The sequence below is a fragment of the Pseudophryne corroboree genome, chromosome 6 (genome assembly GCF_028390025.1).
Source record: "Pseudophryne corroboree isolate aPseCor3 chromosome 6, aPseCor3.hap2, whole genome shotgun sequence".
NCBI classification, from domain to species: domain Eukaryota; kingdom Metazoa; phylum Chordata; class Amphibia; order Anura; family Myobatrachidae; genus Pseudophryne; species Pseudophryne corroboree.
In genome coordinates this window covers 591012290-591032724 of record NC_086449.1, presented here as the reverse complement: position 1 = coordinate 591032724, position 20435 = coordinate 591012290, and the positions used below count along the sequence as shown (strand labels likewise).

General features: G+C 44.6%; 1 protein-coding gene and 1 non-coding gene across 2 annotated transcripts in view; both read right to left on the bottom strand.

Moving 5' to 3' along the window:
- Positions 1–1097: 1097 nt before the first annotated feature.
- Positions 1098–20435, bottom strand: part of KIAA1191 (KIAA1191 ortholog) — a 35859-nt gene continuing 16521 nt past the window's right edge. The window contains exons 6-9 of the mRNA XM_063928000.1: positions 7441–7565; positions 4234–4337; positions 2851–2969; positions 1098–2129 (exon numbers count right to left, since the gene is read on the bottom strand). Coding sequence (XP_063784070.1) covers positions 1918–2129; positions 2851–2969; positions 4234–4337; positions 7441–7565 — 560 coding nt within the window. The 3' untranslated portion in view covers positions 1098–1917. The remainder of the gene's footprint in view (positions 2130–2850; positions 2970–4233; positions 4338–7440; positions 7566–20435) is intronic.
- On the bottom strand, positions 12017–12130 carry LOC134938788 (U5 spliceosomal RNA). The gene has a single exon (XR_010181257.1). It is a non-coding gene; the product is annotated as a U5 spliceosomal RNA (small nuclear RNA).

The following is a 20435-nucleotide window of genomic DNA, read 5'->3' as shown; positions in this document are numbered from 1 at the left end:
CAAAGACATAACCGCTGCTTAGTAATGTAGCCACAGGAGACACCATTGGACTTCCAGTGGACGGGTCCAGTTGCCATAGCAGCAATTTCCATTTTCATCTCAGTTGTTTGATGCGGATACAATTACCAAGGGAGAAGGAGCAGAGCAGCGTTTCCCAACTTTGAGCCTAATTCAGACCTGATCGTAGCAGCAAATATGTTAGCAGATGGGCAAAACCATGTGCACAGCAGGTGGGGCAGATAGAACATGTGCAGAGAGAGTTAGATTTGGGTGGGGTGTGTTCAAACTGAAATCTAAATTGCAGTGTAAAAATAAAGCAGCCAGTATTTACCCTGCACAGAAACAAAATAACACACCCGAATCTAACTCTCTCTGCAAATGTTATATCTGCCCTCCGCAGTGCACATGGTTTTGCCCAGTAGAAAAAGATTTTGCTGCTGCAATCAGGTCTGAATTAGGCCTGTAGTACATCAAGCTTCAACTACGTTCACACCTTGCAATCCTATAGGATCATTGCTGCAAATACCTTGTTCTCACCTGCCAGCGAGCCCCTTTTAAAAAGGTATACATGCTGCAAATACATGATGTACAGATATGTCCTTTTAGGATATATAAATAAGTTGTACTGATTTAAGACAAGTGGGCAGTGTAGCTATCTGTTACCTCCAGCACACTCCCGTTTTGTTATACAAGTATCCTCACACACAAAGTGTATTTATACTACCAAACAGGAGTTCCATATATTATATATAGTGTACACTACTGTGTTTTCTATTACCACACTGAAATACAATTGAGGAGACAGACTTCAACTTTTTCAATACTTCCAAGCTCCTATATTCCTAGAGAATGTAAGCAGGGCCATCTCATTCCTTGGTTTCAATTTGGACCAAATAGTGATAACATAATAAGCAAGGGTTGTGAGTTTAATCAATGCTCAATAGTCAACTGGGTAAGAAAGAGAAAAGCCAAAATAATGGTCATCGGTATCACTCCTGCAGTAATATCGTCACACCTTTATTTTGTTAAGGATTGTCAATAGGAATTTCCACCTGAATAAGGATAGATATACAAACCTGTAAGCCAAAAAACACAGCCTCCTATAATAAAGTTTATTTTAAACCATAAAAGTAGGCACAGCTGCACACAAAATACATACAAATAAATTAAACAAGCTTTCAGTGTGCAAGAAAAACAAAAACAGAATGAGAAAATTACTATGCAGCCTGCATGTGCTAACCTTACGTAGGGAACCAGATTGTTCCATTTGCTGTGCCAGTTACTTATCACTTCATTAGCAAACAAAATGCCTATGGAGAAGGAAATATGTTCTAACAAAGCTCAAGTTCCAGATAAAATGGATAGATGCCACGGTTTTTATTCTAGGTAATCATTTGTGCTATTTACAAAATATGGTGTCAAACACCAAACACAGGTCTAGTGAAGACAGTAACCATGTTTAGCAGGGACACTTGTGGCATGTCATATAGGTAACGGGATACAGCTGTATGACAGGGTGGATGGGAAGGGAAAGAATGTCGCGGTGACGGTATTAAAGTTTGCATTCTACTACACCACCGTTCTTTTCAACCAATCAACCGCTTATGCAAGTCTATGCAAAGTCTGTAGATAGCTAGTCAAAGCAATGCACAAGTCAAAAGAGTTTCTGGCATGACCTGCATGGGTGTAAAGAAAAGGTAGCAACAGTTCTTGTGTGTCAAGAGGTTTCAGGGAAGCATTTACACTCCCACCTTTGTGAAGAACAGAGAATGATTATTACTATTATGCACTTTACTGGCAAAGGGCCGCTGTGGTGACACCCTTCAAGAGGAGAGCCTGGAAAGGAGAAAAAGGCGACTACTAAGATTGCTCATCGGCCTATAAATAGATTTTGGATGGGAGAAAGAAAAATGCATCTTAAAATCCAGTTGGAGTGAGGATGTTCATATCACGTGGCTTGAGGTTGTGGCTTCTGGGAACTTTGCTATTTACATCAACCAATGGTGGCATTTCCATCTTTGGAGGTCTGAAGGTAAGTGGGTCATCTGCTATTCTGTTAGCCTGGGCTCTCATCAATTCCATGGGGGTTGGCTTCTGAGCACCTTTGTAAGATTGGACAGTGAAGCCACCTGTACAGCATGTACAAAGAGGCATCAGTTAGGACAGCATTGATTACATATCTAGACAGAAAGCTACAAATTATATATATTTTACATGTGAATGGCTGGTGGCACTACCCTCCTTGCTTTAAATTAACCACAGGATACCGTCCTATACTGCTGCTTGATTGCATAACAAACATTCCTTTTTAGAATTTGAAAATTAAATGTACTATATATTAGCAATTTCTAAACCAATTATCAAACTCAGACTTTTTTACTTCTTACAAAAGGTGTTCGGTATGTTTTACCACTGCACGGGATGCCGAATGTCAGTATACCGACATCGGCATCCCGAGTGGTAGAATGCCGGCAGGGAGGGCAAGCGCAACGAAGCCCTTGCGGGCACGCTACGCTCGCCACAGGTTCTATTCTCCTTCTATGGGTGTCGTGGACACACAGAGGGGGAATCATCTACCTCGCCAGTATACAGACGGCGGTATGATGCCCCCTTCGGGATTCCAGCATCGGCATTGTGTCAGCCGAGATCTCGACGAGCGGTATGCTAACCGCATACCCATAAAAGGATATTATACTGTAATGTAAATAGAAGTCAGGAATGTGCAAATCCAAAACCCTATTTAACAGCGGTGGCTCAGCCTTTCAGATTATTTTCTATTCTCAATAAGCACTCATCTTCCATTATAACTTGCCAAGCTAGCTACTTTCTTATGGAAGACTATAAAATTACCTGGATCTGTGGTTGATTTCTGTACAGTACGAGGACCAAACATACTCCATTTATCTGCCTCTGAGCTTTGGATCTCACCAGTTGGAAGGGAAGTGGTGGAACCCTGACTGAACCACGATCTGTGCAGAACACAAAAGACATTGAGAAATCTCTCACACAGTTGATGGTCTATCAGTAGAAAGTGAAAACATGTAATAAAAGTTCAATGAAATACATTTTTTTGGTAAAGTTTCCGAAAAACCATGTAAAACAGTAAAAATATGTAGTTTGCATCAGAATGTATATGTAGTGGAATTTACATTTAGTACAGCAATGTCAAATCTTAAGGGGAGGTATAAATTGCACTGGGAGTAGTGTGAGGGCTCTTGTATCATTCTTTAACTGTAAACTACAATATTGTGATGAAAACCAGATCGCTCATGTGTGTAGATTAAGGGTATTCGACATGTGAAACTACACATCTCACATATTGAATACCCCCTGCTCTACACACTTGCGTGATGTATGGTGACTGAAGTCTTAAGCTCACAAGAAGGCAAATACTTTAAACACCAATACAATGTATGTAGAGTGTTTCTGCACTCACATACCCCCTCCCATCCCTGAAGCCAATAGAGTCAGGCAACAAAGGATTTGTAGTGTAGCAATGTTTCAGTACAGTTAGATACTGGAAAAATTACAAAAGAAAAACTCTTAAAAAAGGTTCATCAACCACAACAAATACCACTAATGTTTACAGATCTGAGAGCATGATTTATTAAAAAAAAAAAAAATATTTAAAATTGTTTCCCCCTTCCGAAATACAGAGTGACCTTGGTACAGTCACTACCACTAATGTATAGGATGGCTGTGGAGTGTGGTCCAGACTCATCAATCATTTGCAGAAAACTGTTAAAATTAGCTCACTTCTACAGTGCTGACTGTTCTGATAAGCAGATTTGGTGTGTCCAATCTTCACAGGTGAGAGCGTGCTAAAATTTTATAACACACATATTACTGCAAAGAGGGCCACATCAGTGCTCTAAATTGTATGATGGTTACCAGCCTATAAAATGACAGCACTAAATTCTAGAGATCAGGGCTGCATTCTTGGGTAGGGTGAAATGTCCCTATTGAACCATTCCTCTTATCCTGGGACTAGGCCATGCAGTCATTTTCCATGTCTGTAAAGCTATTGTAGCTGCAGGGATAAATGAAAAGCTGCAAATTCCATGCAGCCATATTCCCGTTCAATTGCCAATTTGAACAGCAATTAAGCAGTAGCCCTAAAGCTAACTGGGAGTGCAGTTCTACCACATAAGTATCATTACTTGACTGTGAGAAAAGACATTTGTATGGTAAAACATGCACACCCGATGACATAGGCTGCACACTGTATGATACCTGCGCATCTGCTTGGGGGAGGAGCTTGGAGTGCTGCAAGGAGTGGATTGTGCGGATGAACTTTGCTTTTCGTCACCAGATTCTCCAGTTTGCATCTTTAACTTCTGTGAATGGGAAAGAAAACCTTTACTGGTTAAATTTTTGATTTTACCAAACTGAGAACCAGATTGCAGAAAATAGAAATGTCTTTCTTTCCTCCCAAACAAGAACACACTTCCTGTGCACATAAAACTACACGTCCGTAGGCTTGACTGGCAATTTACTGCTTCTCCAAACTTGATCTCATAGTATTTGTAAACAGTCAATTTTACAATCACGTTTGTTAGAATGTAATGATTTTCAGTGCAAGCCAGTTTATGTGCATGAAAAAGTGGCTGCCAATGCTATCCTATGAGGGTCCTCTAGGGACACCGTTTTTCTTGCCTTTAAAGTGACAGAACACCACTTCTATTACGGAAAGACCTATCTACCCTGAACACTGCAAGCAGAGTGGAAGGGAGCGTTTGCTCAGCAAACTGATACAGCGTGACCTCATAATGTCACACAGCTTTGCTAGCATGCTACAGATAGAAGCAGTCATTTACAATGCATTATATTTACTTCCCATCTAGTGTTTTGGAAGGGCCAGTGTTTATTTCACATTTTAAAGTCACGGCAAAGAGGCAGCCCGACACCTGGTTCCAGCTTCCATTAGTTTTTTGTACAGCAGTCATGTGAAGGCCGCTTACCACAGAAAATCACTCAGAAACCTGGTTTATCCTGGTTGTCTCTTGAATACAACGTATCTCAGCTTTTTTGGATATTTTTGATGTTTTTGTTGTTACCCACACAAAGTTGAAGCCTAACATTTCAGCTCACTAGAAGCCAGCCATTCAGTAGTAGCTGGCAGAGAATACCTTGATGTGACAAGTGACAGGCTGCACTGAGGAATATTGATCCAGCACTTACAGCTACCTCCACAGAATGTAGAACATATAATAGTGCAATTAGTTTATATGCAGTAAACACAGAACCGACCATCTTCTGATGTCACCAGAGTAAAGCAAATATGGAGCTTAAGCATCTTACAGCAGATTTTTGCTGCAGTTACCAAGATGCACAGTACGTATACTGACTGACCCCTCAAAAATACAGTACATACATTTCACTGTCTCCTGTTACTCTGTGAAATAAAGTACATAAACACCAATGCAAAATTGCTCCTGGAAGTTGCATCTGTACAGCCAGTCCCTTCCAAGAATATTACATCATGTTACATAAACTGCTTGGGGCCTCAACACAGTTTCATACAGCGTCCTAGTCTGAATACACCCGAATAAACAAGTCTCTGCAGTTAGGCTCTACGGGTCAGTTATGTCGTCATCCATTGAAATCCAGTTTGCTCGTGGAAACACCAGTCCACTACTTTGTTCCGTTCAAGACAAAGATACATAAAAGTTGTGTCACAATTGTCCCAGTCATTTCGCAGTTAGTTGTCCCATACAGTGACAGACAGTGGGCCGGAATCCGGTCGAAATGCAGATGCCGGAATCCCGACACTGCGTCGGCATCCCAACTAGGATCAAAAGCCAGGCGCCGGGATACCAAACCCAACCCAGTGGGACAGACTTAGTACAGACTTAAGAGAAAAGACTCTGCATGTGTACATAAAATCAAGATAGCTTGAACCTTCCAATGCAAACAATTCTATTAAGAGAAAACTGGTAATGCAGCTGTATACTCTTATTCAGGTGCACTGAAGATGAACTACTTCCTGTTTACACAACACCCTAGATTTTCACCTTAAACACACTTAACCAGCACCCTGAGCTGGCCACATATCCTGCAATATCTGGCGACAAGCAGAACAAAATGGTTGCAACACTGAAGATCTAAAGCTGGGTACAATGGACGATATATCAATGGAGGGTGTGTACCAGCGATATTTCTGTGGACAATGTTCACAAACATATTGAGTTGGCTGTGCAGCACAGCAAATGGGCAACATATCAGCAAATCATGCTCTGTGTACGGGCGGTGAGCCGACTGTCCGTATACTCGCTACAGAGGCCGCCGGTGACTGACATCACAACTGGGCAAGCACATGTCAATGCCCGCCCAGTTGTGACATCAGGCATGACATATCTGACTGACGATTGGTAAGTGTGTATGCACTTATAGGCCCTACACACTGGCCGATATTCCTCAAAGATATGAACGATCTCGTTCATTATTGGTGTGTGGAGTCACCTGCGATGAAAGATGCGCGGCCCCGCGCTCGTTCATAGCTGGTTTCCCGTCAGCTGTGCATGCAGGCCAATATGGACGATCTCGTCCATATTTGCCTGCACTTCAATGGAGCCCCCCCCCCGGTCGCGTCACCCGTCGGCAGTATCCGCCGTCGGTCAGCTCGGCGGCGGATCTTTATATGTGTAGGGCCCATTAATCTTCAGATTGGTCAGCAGATCAGCCGGACAGCCAATCAGTTGTCCAAGTGGGATCAGCATGATGTCCCGAATGTCTGGATCCAGACAGCCGGGACACCGGCGGTGAGCGCAGTGTCCCCCCTCGCGGGCTCGCTACGCTACGGACAAGGTGGTGATATTCCCTCTCGGGTGCTGGCTTGGTCCACCACCCAAGTGGGGAATTCAAACCACCAGTAGTTCACCAGGTGGTAGGATTCTGGCGTCAGGATACAGACAGCCAGGATCCTGGCAGACGGTATATTGACTGCCTCCCGTCAAAGTGTGTGACCAACATTAAGGAAATCAGTTGGACCATTAGGTACGTTGATAGATACAGCTGGACGAAATCTGACAATGACCTGTCTGTGCTTTTGCTTTGCACTAATTTTCACATGTCCCCCAGTAACTGGTAGCAGATATGGAAATGTAACACTGATGAAGCTTCCAACAACTCATAATCACAAAAACATTTAAATAAAACAGAACCACCTTGTGTGGCAATAAAAAAATAAAATGAAAGTCCACTGGGCACATGAACCATATTAAATCCACGTCTACAGAATACCATGCATAGCCATCCACACCAACCCATGGGACATGCAAACAGTACAATAAGGAACACGGGACCAGATTTGAGGAGACGAAAAGCAGCAGCAAGCATAGCACATTCTGTGTTTTCTTCACAGCACTGCCATAAGGCAAGATGCACACTCCAGGCAGCAGCACAAAGGTAAGGGGGCAGAGGGCAAGCCACAAGTCTTACATGCAGGGCCTCCGCCACGCGATGGTACTTGGTCTCTTCGGCAGTGAGGCCTTTGTGTGGAGTATATCCAGCATCCCTGAGGCCGGCCTGCTGCTCGAATCGCTGAATGCTCTCTTGTGTATGCTCTGAAATGGGAGACATTTGCACACACAGCTTTCAAGCAGGTGCAACAGCCAGAGACTGACTGGAGCCTTACTCAGAGCAGATACATACTGGACACATTGCAAATTAGCACTCAAAAACGCATTTTAAAAATACAATAGATGCTATTTTTATTAGTCTTGTTTCTTTTGTGTTTGGTTAGAATGATTCTGTTATCATGAGCCTGTAACAGTGTTCATTAGCAAAAAAATAGAAGATTCCCACTGCGTTCCATATGGAAGGCACAGTGAGAAGAACCAAGACAAAATTGTACTGGATTAGGGATCACTGGCACACTGATATTGAACGTGCATTATCAAACACTTAAGAATGTAGGGTGAACACACTCCTGAGCACAACCACCGTATCAGTATTGGAGGCAATGCCAGTGTCTGCAGCATGTTGTTGGTTCCATTTGAAAAGGTGGAATAACAAAAAAAAAAAAAAAGTACATGTAATATAAATATTATAGTATTCCTAATTGGGGCAGGGACCAATGTGAATGAGTAGATAATAGGATTTTGGTACTTACCAGGTAAATCCTTTTCTTTGAATCCATAGGGGGCACTGGAGTACTCTTGGGATATGGACGGGCGCAGCCGAACAAAGGCACTGAATATTTAAATTTAGGACTCTCCCCCCTCCATATCCCCGAGTACCTCAGTGTACGACCTCAGTGTTTTTTACTGAGCGAACAGGAACTATATAGAGAGGTTGACAATGGAGAATTCCTATAACATAACGGACAACAACAAAGTTGACCCATAACTTTACTGTCAACTAAACAGTTGACACCATAACCGATAGAACTTTATAATTTGAACCAATCGGTGAAAATGTGTTACCATAAGCTCCTCTGAGCTTAATACCAACTAGGTAAAACGTGTTACCCTAAGCTCCTTTGAGCTTAAAACAACCCAGGTAAAACTGCTCTGGGTGGGCGTCCAGTGCCCCCTATGGATTCAAAGAAAAGGATTTACCTGGTAAGTACCAAAATCCTATTTTCTTTTTCATCCACTAGGGGTCACTGGAGTACTCTTGGGACGTACCAAAGCTTCCCTCGTGGGCGGGAGAGCTGTTTGATACTTGTAACAGTAGGCAGCCAAAGCTAGATGCTGATGCCGCCACCATTCATAACGTGTAAACGTGCACAAACGTGGTGCACTGAAGGCTATGTAGCCGCGTCGTAGACGCTCCACGACCCGCTGGGTCTGACATTCCCACAGAACCTGTGGGATGAGCTATTACTGACGTAGGCGATTGTAACTTAGCCTTAAAGTAAGCCTGACTTGTAGTCATTATTATCCAACTGGATAATGTCTGCTGAGAAACTGGCTAACTCCAGTTGGCAGCATCATCGAGAACAAACAACGTATCCGTATCACGTACTGTAGACGTTCGGGACATATATAAACGCGTAATGCGTGTACCACATTCAGAATTCTAGAATGTGCTGTCCACCCAGGAACCACTATTGGTTTATTGATGTGAAGAATACGAAAGCGGAATTCGTCCGAAGATCTGCTTTGTCATGAGAAAACTCAAATACGGTGGCTTGGAATACAAGGCACCCAAATATGAAAACAAAACCCTTGCCGAAGCCAAGGCTAGAAGAAAAATGTTTTCCAAAGTGAGAAACTTAATCCCCATTTGTTGTAAGGGTTCAAAATATGAAAACTGTAAGAAATCTGAACCCAACCTCAAGTCACCTGGCGCTGTAGGTGGGATAAATGGAGTCTGAACTTTGATGACACCTTGTAGAAAGGTGTGTACAGACGCAATAGAATCAAACGTCTTTGAAAATAAGTTTACCACACAGATACCTGCACCCTCAGTGCAGATAAACGCCGTTTTCCATCCCACCCCGTTTAACAGAATACGGGTAACTTGAAGGATGATGTCGGAAACTTCCGAGCTTTACCACCTATGTAAGCACACAAAATTTTGTAATAATGAGCTGCCTTAAGCGGCTTACTAGTTTGTAACATGGTTGGTATAACCGATACTGTAATGCCCTATTTATTAAGAGGGCGGTGTGAACCCTCACCCCGTCAACCGCAGCTGCGGTACCTAGGTAATAGGTACATAGGTAACTATGGGTAAAAGAACGTTCCCTGTTATAACAGGTTGGACGTATTATGAGCGGGCCAATATCGTGTGCCAGTATTCCCTGGAAATTCGAGAAGCAAGCTCTCCGAAACCCATGAGATATCACTAGTATGACTGTGACGAACTGTCTTATGATCCGTTTTGGCAACGGAGAGAGAACAGCGGAAAATGGTGGAGCCAGATACACGATGCTGAATGACCACATGAATGTGAAACACTCCACCGCCACTGCCCTTGTGATCTGTTGTTTTGTACACATACTGAGCTTTTGTAATTTGGCGAGATGCCATCATGTATACCTGAGGGTAATCTTTTGTGGACTCATATATGAACCACCTCTGGATTTAATGTCCAGTTTTCAGGATATAAATCCTGACGGGTGAGATCATCTGTCTATCAGATGTCCACTCACGGAATGACCCCGTTGACATCATCACATAATAGTGTTCTAGGTAATTGAGGATTCGAGTTACCTGCCGCATTGCCATGCGGCTTCTTGGTTCTCCCTGGTTGTTGTGTATGCAACTCCCGTTGCATTGTCTGACTGCCCTTGGTCAGACTGAAAACGAAGCATGTATTGCATTGTAAATTGCACGGAGTTCCAGGACTTTTATCGACCGCAATCTGTCGTGATTTTAGAACCTCTTTTTTAACTACAACTCCTGAACCTCTGAGACTGTCGTCCAGAGTATATACACCCTCGGCCCTCTGTGGGAAACACGAGTGACGGCCGGCGAACTAAAGTGCTTTGAAACACATCATTATTTTTAACAGGCGAATACACCAATGTACCGCTAGTGTGCGTGTTTTGCACTAATTACTAGATGTGTAGTAGGTAAATGTCTTTGATTTACCGTATTTATAATCTTACCTAGGAATCGTTCAGACGGCATTAGATGCGATTGCTTTTGAACTTGATCTGCCACCGCAGTATATATTAGTAGCGCAAATTAGAGGAACTCTGTTGAGACAGAGTTCTTATGAGCAGATCATCTAAGTTAGAGGCACTCTGTTGAGACAGAGTTCTTATGAGCAGATAGTCTAAGTATGGAAAGATTGTCACTGTCAGGACTCTGAGATGAGCTACCACCAACATCACTTTGGTAAATACCCGAGGCGTTGACCAGAAGCCAAACGGTAGACCTGAAATGGTTAATGGTTGTGGCGTTTTGCAAACGCTAGAACCTATGACCAACCGGAATGGGTAAATACGCTTGTGAAGATAAAGTGCAATGATGCAATTTTGTGGCTCCAATATGCAAATGCTAACCGCAGAAAATTCAATTTCAAACTGCAGTAAGTGACTTGCTGATTGAGACTGCGACGGAGCTGTCTGGTTTTGTTCCCCCAAACAGAGGGGAATAAGTAACCCTGACTCTGCTGGTGTACTACTGACTGGATATAAAACAGCTGAAACCCAGCCGAGACTAAATGGCAACCTGCCAAACCGTTCGATAGAGGCATCTTGTACTTTAATCTGTAAATAGCTGAGACATCATGAGTTGATGTCTTCCGCCAATGTAACGTGTAAAGACGCGCTTCCACAATAGGAACATGGAGATGGCCTAAGAGGTCATCAAGCCACTGGCTTGCTGACTATAGCGTCCTTACAAGGCGTGACTGTTTTGTACCTTTGAAAAAACTGAAGTCTAAAGGGATTAAACGCCGGCACAAGTATTTCCGTTTTGATACTGGCTGCAGTAATGTCAAATTTAGGACCAACAAGCTCTGGCCTTGTCGCGCTTAAACTAGCGACGATGAAAGTGACCGGCGTTAGCAGAAACTTTACAGATATACTCTGCAACTTCTTTAAACAGTGATCGTCCTTGTTTCCATACATAGAGTCTAGTGACTCAAATGTTTTTTTTTTTTTTATAATGTGTGACACAGACGCATTTACCAATGGCGGATCGCGTCATTTTGGAAACGATTAAATAGTGGTTAGAGTCTACTCAGTCTCTGTAAAAAATGGAGACAGTGACTCACTGGGATCTAGCAATGTATGGTTGTCAAAACCCCCGCACTACCTGAGTGCTGGACTAATGTACCCTTCTCACTTGTAATTATCAGTGTGAGATTTGACATAGAATCGTGCATTAAATTATAAGACCAGTCAAATAAACACTCTGGTACCCAAAGGGAAATTGGCCCTTTGGAAAGACTGTCTTTTGTTAGATGTGGCAGAGTAACTTCCGAGACTCCGATTTTACCGCTCTTTTAATTTGAATTTGTAAAATTATTTTTAGTCTGCGCTAGAGCCTTACTCGCTATGCAGACAGACACCACAATAGGCAACGGACAGACACTTGGCCGACTTATTGTTATGTGTCATATATATATTTTATTGCTGAACAGCATATTTATATGAAACTCATGGTTGTTTCTGTCTACGGAAATCTTTAGTAAAAAACGAAAGATCTATGAAGAGAAACCAGAGTATTCTTTATGTGAAAAACAGGTCACATGGGCATGTGAAATCCGAACCAAATTCCCACTAACACCCCTGCGCCTCTGGTGGCTTAGAGATGTAGGGCAGGAATGTTCCAGAATTACACACTGGAAAACAACAGGAAGCCTGGTTAAAATGGCCCCTTTGCCATGCTGACTGATAATCACAGAACAAATTACAAATGTTTCCGTGTTAATATAGCCTATTATACAGTATAATCACAGGCCGAGTACAACACATGCTCTATGAATAAATATATATATAGGCTCAATAGCCTATGATAATTAGACATTAATATATTTATACAGCATTAATATGGGCTCAATAGCCTAATATACAGTAATAACCACAGACTTTAATATAGGCTCCATAGCCTATTATACAGTGATAATCACCGATTAATAAATAGGCTGAATAACCTTGTTAATAACAGCCTTTAATATAGGCTCAATAGCCTATTATACTGTGAAAATTACAGACAGTAATATCCTATTACTGCCAGGACAGGTATTATAACTCTGTGACATATATATATATATATATATATACCCTGCTGCTGTTTTATATTTGATCCGCCAGCTCCAGCGTGCCTTTCCCCCTGTAACGCTGTGTGCGGGAAGCCTGCACTTGTCACCTTGTACTGAGACTGAGGGAACGTCGTATGGCGCTGGGCGGCCGGACGGAGCTGGGCGGCCGAACTCTCTGCAGGAAGACTGCCTGGGCGGCCGGCGGAGCGGCGTTTAAACTGAGAGTGAGGGAGCGTCTGCGGCGTATGGCTTCCCCCCTGCTGGGCGGCCGGACGGAGCTGCCGAACAGAGCGCTGGGACGGGCGGCTTAGCGGCTGGGCGGGTATGAGGGCAAAGCAGCATATTAACCCCAACATAGCGGGGCGGCAGCCTGCGCTGACCGCCCCGTTCCCCAGCCTACCTTACTTGCTCCTGATCATAGCTGCGACGGGGCTTCTTATGTGTAAGCTCCGTCCAGCTTCAGTGATAGAACTCCTGGCTGTGACGGGGCTTCTTCTGTGTAAGCTCCGTCCAGCTTCTTGTGAGTCATGGCTGTGACGGGGCTTCTTCTGTGTAAGCTCCCTCCAGCTTCAGTGATGTGAGTCATAGCTGTGACGGGGCTTCTATGTGTAAGCTCCGTCCAGCTTTCAGTCAGCTTTCCAGTGATCTATGGCTGCGACGGGCTTCTTCTGTGCAAGCTCCGTCCAGCTTTTTAGTCCTGGCTGCTCTTTGTAGGAGCAGTGGGCTGTCTGTGGCTGTGAGGGTGCTCTTTGTGAGGACCGACACGCCATTCGCTGCCCGTGGAGCGGCACTATCCCGGACCCATGTTTTTCTTGAAACTGGGAAGGGATGTGCTTTTAAAAAAAATTAAAAATAAAAATGAAAAATTATTAAAATCTTCCAACAAGTGTGGGAATCCCACAAGCCGATGTTAGTGCTGTGAGCACCGAAAAAACACTGAGGTCGTACACTGAGGTACTCGGGGATATGGAGGGGGGAGAGTCCTAAATTTAAATATTCAGTGCCTTTGTTCGGCTGCGCCCGTCCATATCCCAAGAGTACTCCAGTGACCCCTAGTGGATGAAAAAGAAATGGTCTGTAAAGCAGTGTGGTATGTGTGTGGGTGTGCTATATAAATGTTAATTAAGTATTTGATTCAACTGCTGCAAATGATAGGTTAGGGGACCTGATAAAACCTGGCTCCTGGTTAAATGAAAACAATTACTAGGGAGCTGTTATTTACGTCATTAGTACACTAACAAAGCATTCAGTATTCAAGTAATGCACAAGACAGTAAGAAACCCACACAAAACTGCATGCTGACCTATATTAGACTCCACATAATCCCTGCAGGACTGCAAACAAACAATCAGCAGACCCACTGTATATTATGCATAGAAATGTAATCAGTTTCCACACAGTAACAATTATACTCTCTTCAATCTGTTACAGAGTAAACGCAGAACAGATAGCAAAAAGCACAAACTGCTGAACTGACATCACTGGGTGCTCCAAGAGATTCTGCTGGCATAAGATAGGGGAAGGGTGGAAAAAACCTGTACAAGCAAAACCAAACCCACAATGAAGAAAACATGCAGAAGGTGGCATTTTGCAGTCTGTAGTGGATGATAACTGTGCAACCTGCACACAGCTGTATAGCACATCAGGCATGCTAAGCTCTGAAGGCATAGGAAGTTCTACATGTAGAGCGGTAAATGCTACAATACCAAGGATAGTATTTTCTATTGCAGTCACTGCCTGGCACTGTGTGCTACTATTCTGCTTTCTTTCAGCTAGGATACCCCAGACCTATTACAACGGATGTGTAAGTAGCATAGTTATTACCATGACCTGAGAGCACAGCACCACACCTATCTACGTGACATTCAAGATGCTATTTCACAATCTAGTTTGCCATTTGATCTATTTAGTACAGTCTCGATACTCAGAGGACAGTATCACTTGACAAATCCCAGGTGCCCTGTTGGTCCCCAGGTGTGAATCTGTACATGTGTCACCTTGTGCTTAGAGGAGATGTCTGGGCACACGCAGCAGTAGTGAGCTCCGTAATGAGCCCTCCATGGGCCAAGCATTCTACAGCAGTGTGTGCAATGATCACAGGTTAATTCCTTCCAGTAAAGAGGGCTATGCTGTGGCAAAGAATTCTCCATGGGGTACTAGTGTGCAATTACTGGAGGAGCACAGCAGCAGTGAGAGAACAGGAAGGAGTTACTATTAGAGAATAGTAGTAATGATCGCATTGCAGTTAAATGAGTGAGGGTTACTAATAATAATGCACAATGGAAGAGGACAGGTGACAGGACAGCAGTAGTGATAAAGGCCACATGCAGGGAAAGGGCAATGTGTTTGAAGGGTTATATAGAGTATGGAGAACGCAGAAATGAGATGAAGTAGACTATGGGGTATATGCAATTCCGGGCGAATTGCAGCACTTTTTCGCCCGTTTTTAAATTCGACACAATTCGACCGTCGAATTCCGGCAGGTGGGTGCTGGAATTAGACATTCAATAAAAAACGGATTCGACAGTCCCGCTGTCGAAAAACGGCTGAATTGACGGATTTTGATGCGATTTTTAAAAATGTTAAAAAAAAAAATAAAAAAAAAAAAAAAAAACGGTAAACACCCAGAAAAAAAAATTTGCGTGGGGTCCCCCCTCCTAAGCATAACCAGCCTCGGGCTCTTTGAGCCGGTCCTGGTTGCCAAAATACGGGGGGGGGGGGGGGGGGAATGACAGGGGATCCCCGTATTTTAACAACCAGCACCGGGCTCTGCGCCTGGTGCAAAAAATACGGGGGACAAAAAGCGTAGGGGTCCCCCGTGTTTTTTGTACCAGCACCGGGCTCCACTAGCTGGACAGAATGCCACAGCCGGGGGACACTTTTATACCGCTCCCTGCGGCCGTGGCCTTAAATATCCAACTAGTCACCCCTGGCCGGGGTACCCTGGAGGAGTGGGGACACCTTCAATCAAGGGGTGTTCCCCCCCCCCCCCCCCCCCAGCCACCCAAGGGCCAGGGGTGAAGTCCGAGGCTGTCCCCCCCCATCCAAGGGCTGCGTATGGGGGGCTGATAGCCATGTGTAAAAATGAAAGAATATTGTTTTTTCGACGTCCGGGGTACCTGAAAATAAAAATAAGAATTTACTTACCGATAATTCTATTTCTCGTAGTCCGTAGTGGATGCTGGGGACTCCGTCAGGACCATGGGGAATAGCGGGCTCCGCAGGAGACAGGGCACATCTAAAAAGCTTTTTAGGTCACATGGTGTGTACTGGCTCCTCCCCCTATGACCCTCCTCCAAGCCTCAGTTAGGTACTGTGCCCGGACGAGCGTACACAATAAGGAAGGATCTTGAATCCCGGGTAAGACTCATACCAGCCACACCAATCACACCGTACAACTTGTGATCTGAACCCAGTTAACAGTATGATAACAAAACGAAGTAGCCTCCGAAAAGATGGCTCACAACAATAGCAATAACCCGATTTTTGTAACAATAACTATGTACAAGCATTGCAGACAATCCGCACTTGGGATGGGCGCCCAGCATCCACTACGGACTACGAGAAATAGAATTATCGGTAAGTAAATTCTTATTTTCTCTAACGTCCTAGTGGATGCTGGGGTTCCTGAAAGGACCATGGGGATTATACCAAAGCTCCCAAACGGGCGGGAGAGTGCGGATGACTCTGCAGCACCGAATGAGAGAACTCCAGGTCCTCCTTAGCCAGAGTATCAAAATTTGTAAAATTTTACAAACGTGTTCTCCCCTGACCACGTAGCTGCTCGGCAAAGTTGTAATGCCGAGACTCCTCGGGCAGCCGCCCAGGATGAGCCCACCTTCCTTGTGGAATGGGCATCTACATATTTCGTCTGTGGCAGGCCTGCCACAGAATGTGCAAGCTGAATTGTACTACAAATCCAGCGTGCAATAGACTGCTTAGAAGCATGAGCACCCAGCTTGTTGGGTGTATACAGTATAAACAGCAAGTCAGACTTTCTGACTCCAGCCGTCCTAACTATATATATATATAATATATATATATATATATATATATTTTTTTTTAGGGCCCTGACCACGTCTAGTAACTTGGAGTCCTCCAAGTCCCTAGTAGCCGCAGGCACCACAAGAGGTTGTTTCAGGTGAAAATGCTGACACCCCTTCATGAAGAAACTGGAGACGAGTCCCAGTTCTGTCCTGTTCAAATGGAAAAAATTTTAATATGGGCTTTTGTAAGACAAAGCCGCCCCTTCTGACAATCGCCTGGCCGAGGCCAGGGCTAACAACATGGTCACTTCCCATGTGAGATATTTGTCAACAGCATGGTCACTTTCCATGTGAGATATTTCAAATCCACAGATTTGAGCGGTTCAAACCAATATGATTTTAAGAAATCCCAACACTATGTTGAGATCTCACGGTGCCCCTAGGGGCACAAAAAAGCTGTATATGCAATACATCCTTTACAATCTGGACTTCAGGAACTGAAGTCAATTCTTTCTGGAAGAAAATCTACAGGGCCGAAATTTAAATGTTAATGAACCCCAATTTGAGGTCCAAAACACTCCTGTTTCCAGGAAGTGTAGAAATCGACCTAGTTGAATTTCCGTCGTGGAGCCTTCCTGGCCTCACCCACGCAACATATTTTCACCACATGTGGTGATGACGTTGTGCGGTCACCTCCTTCCTGGCTTTGACCAGGGTAGGTATGACCTCTTATGGAATGCCTTTTCCCCTCAGGATCCGGCATTCAACCGCCATGCCGTCAAACGCAGCCGCGGTAAGTCTTGGAATAGACATGGTACTTGCTGAATCAAGTCCCTTCTTAGCTCCCCAGGCCCTTAGTCCTCTGTGAGCATTTCTTGAAGTTCCGGGTACCAAGTCCCTCTTGGCCAATCCGGAGCCACTAGTATAGTTCATACTCCTCTATGTCTTATAATTCTCAATACCCTGGTTATGAGAAACAGAGGAGGGAACACATACACAGACTGGTACACCCACGGTGTTACCAGAACATCCACAGCTATCGCCTGAAGGTCTCATGACCTGGCGGAATACCTGTCCCGTTTTTGTTCGGGCGGGACGCCATCATGTCCACCTTTGGTCTTTGCCAACGGTCCACAATCATGTTGAAAAACTTCCCTATGAAGTTTCCACTCTCCCGGGTGGAGGTCATGCCTGCTGAGGAAGTCTGCTTCCCAGTCGTCCACTCCCGGAAAGAACACTGCTGACAGTGCTATCACATGATTTTCCGCCTAGCGAAAAATCCTTGCAGTTTTCACTGCCCTCCTGCTTCTTGTGCCGCCCTTCTGTTTACGTGGGCGACTGCCGTGATGTTATCCCACTGGATCAATACCGGCTGACCTTGAAGCAGAGGTCTAGCTAAGTTTAGAGCATTATAAATTTGCTCTAAGCTTATTTATGCGGAGAGAATTCTCCAGACTTAATCACACTTCCCTGGAAATTTTTTCCCTGTGTGACTGTTCCCCAGCCTCTCAGGCTGGCCTCCGTGGTCACCGGCATCCAATCCTGAATGCCGAATCTGCGGCCCTCTAGAAGATGAGCACTCTGTAATCACCACAGGAGAGACACCCTTTTCCTTGGATATAGGGTTATCCGCTGATGCATCTGAGGATGCGATCCGGACCATTTATCCAGCAGATCCCACTGAAGAGTTCTTGCGGGAAATCTGCCGAATGGAATTGCTTCGTAATAAGCCACCATTTTTACCAGGACTCTTGTGCAATGATGCACTGACACTTTTCCTGGTTTTAGGAGGATCCCGATTAGCTCGGATAACTCCCTGGTTTTCTTCACTGGGAGAAACACGTTTTTCTGGACTGTGTCCAGAATCTTCCCTAGGAACAGTAGACGTGTCGTCGGAAAAAGCTGCGATTTTGGAATATTTAGAATCCACTCGTGCTGTCGTAGAACTACTTAAGATAGTGCTACTCCGACCTCCAACTGTTCTCTGGACCCTGCCCTTATCAGGAAAGCGTCCATGTTTCTTTTAAGAAAAATCATCATTCCGGCCATTACCTTGGTAAAGACCCGGGGCACCGTGGACCATCCAAACGGCAGCGTCTGAACTGATAGTGACAGTTCTGTACCAGGAACCTGAAGTACCCTTGGTGAGAAGGGCAAATTTGGACCTGTAGGTAAACGTCCCTGATATCCAGTGACATCATATCGTCCCCTTCTTCCTGGTTCGCTATCACTGCTCCGAGTGACTCCATCTTGATTTGAACGCTTGTATGTAAGTGTTCAAATATTTCAGATCTCACCGAGCCGGTTGGCTTCAGTACCACAATATAGTGTGGAATACTACCCCCTTCCTTGTTGTAAGAAGGGTACTTTGATTATCACCTGCTGGGAATACAGCCTGTGAATTGTGTGAGGGGGAGACGTCTCGAATTTCCAATGTACACCTGGGATATTACATGTAGGATCCCGGAGTTCCCTTGCGAGTGTTGCTGAAACTCTTGAGATGACCCCCTACCGCACCTGAGTCCGCTTGTACGGCCCCAGCGTTATGCTGCGGACTTGGCAGAAGCCGTGCGGAGCTTCTGTTCCTGGGAATGAGCTGCTTGCTGCAGTCTTCTTCCCTTTCCTCTCCCCCTGGGCAGATATGACTGGCCTTCGCCCGCCTGCCCGTATGGGGACGAAAGGACTGAGACTGAAAAGACTGTGTCCTTTTCTGCCAATATGTGACTCGGGGTAACAAAAGGTGGATTTTTCAGCTGTTGCCATGGCCACCAGGTCCAATGGACCGCCCCTTTATACGGCAATACTTCCATATGCCGTCTGGAATCTGCCTCACCTGACCACTGTCGTGTCTTCGTCTGGCAGATATGTACATCACATTTATTCTTTGATGCCAGAATGCAAATATGCCTCTGCGCATCACACATATATAGAAATGCATCCCTAAAATGCTCTATAGACAATAAAATCCTGTCCCTGTCAAGGGTATCAAAATTTTCAGTCAGGAAATCCGACCAAGCCCCCTCAGCGCTGCACATCCAGGCTGAGGCGATTGCTGGTCGTAGTATAACACCAGTATGTGTGTATATACTGTTATGATATTTTTCAGCTTCCTATCAGCTGGCTCCTTGAGGGCGGCCGTATCTGGAAACGGTAACGCCATGTTTTTTATATGCGTGTGAGCGCCTTGTCCACCCTAAGGTGTGTTTTCCAACTCGCCCTTACTACTGGCGGGAAAAAGGGTATACCGCCCATAACTTTCTGTCGGAGGAACCCCACGTATCATCACACACTTCATTTAATTTATCTGATTCAGGCAAAACTACAAGTAGTTTATTCCCACCCTACAAAATACCCTTATTTGTGGTACTTGTGGTATCAGAAATACGTAACACCTCCTTCATTGCCCTTAACATGTAACTTGTGGCCCTAAAGGAAAAAATAAGAATTTACTTACCGATAATTCTATTTCTCGGAGTCCGTAGTGGATGCTGGGGTTCCTGAAAGGACCATGGGGAATAGCGGCTCCGCAGGAGACAGGGCACAAAAAAGTAAAGCTTTACTAGGTCAGGTGGTGTGCACTGGCTCCTCCCCCCATGACCCTCCTCCAGACTCCAGTTAGGTACTGTGCCCGGACGAGCATACACAATAAGGGAGGCATTTTGAATCCCGGGTAAGACTCATACCAGCCACACCAATCACACCGTACAACTTGTGATCTAAACCCAGTTAACAGTATGACAACAGAAAGGGCCTCTTAAAGATGGCTCCTTAACAATAACCCGA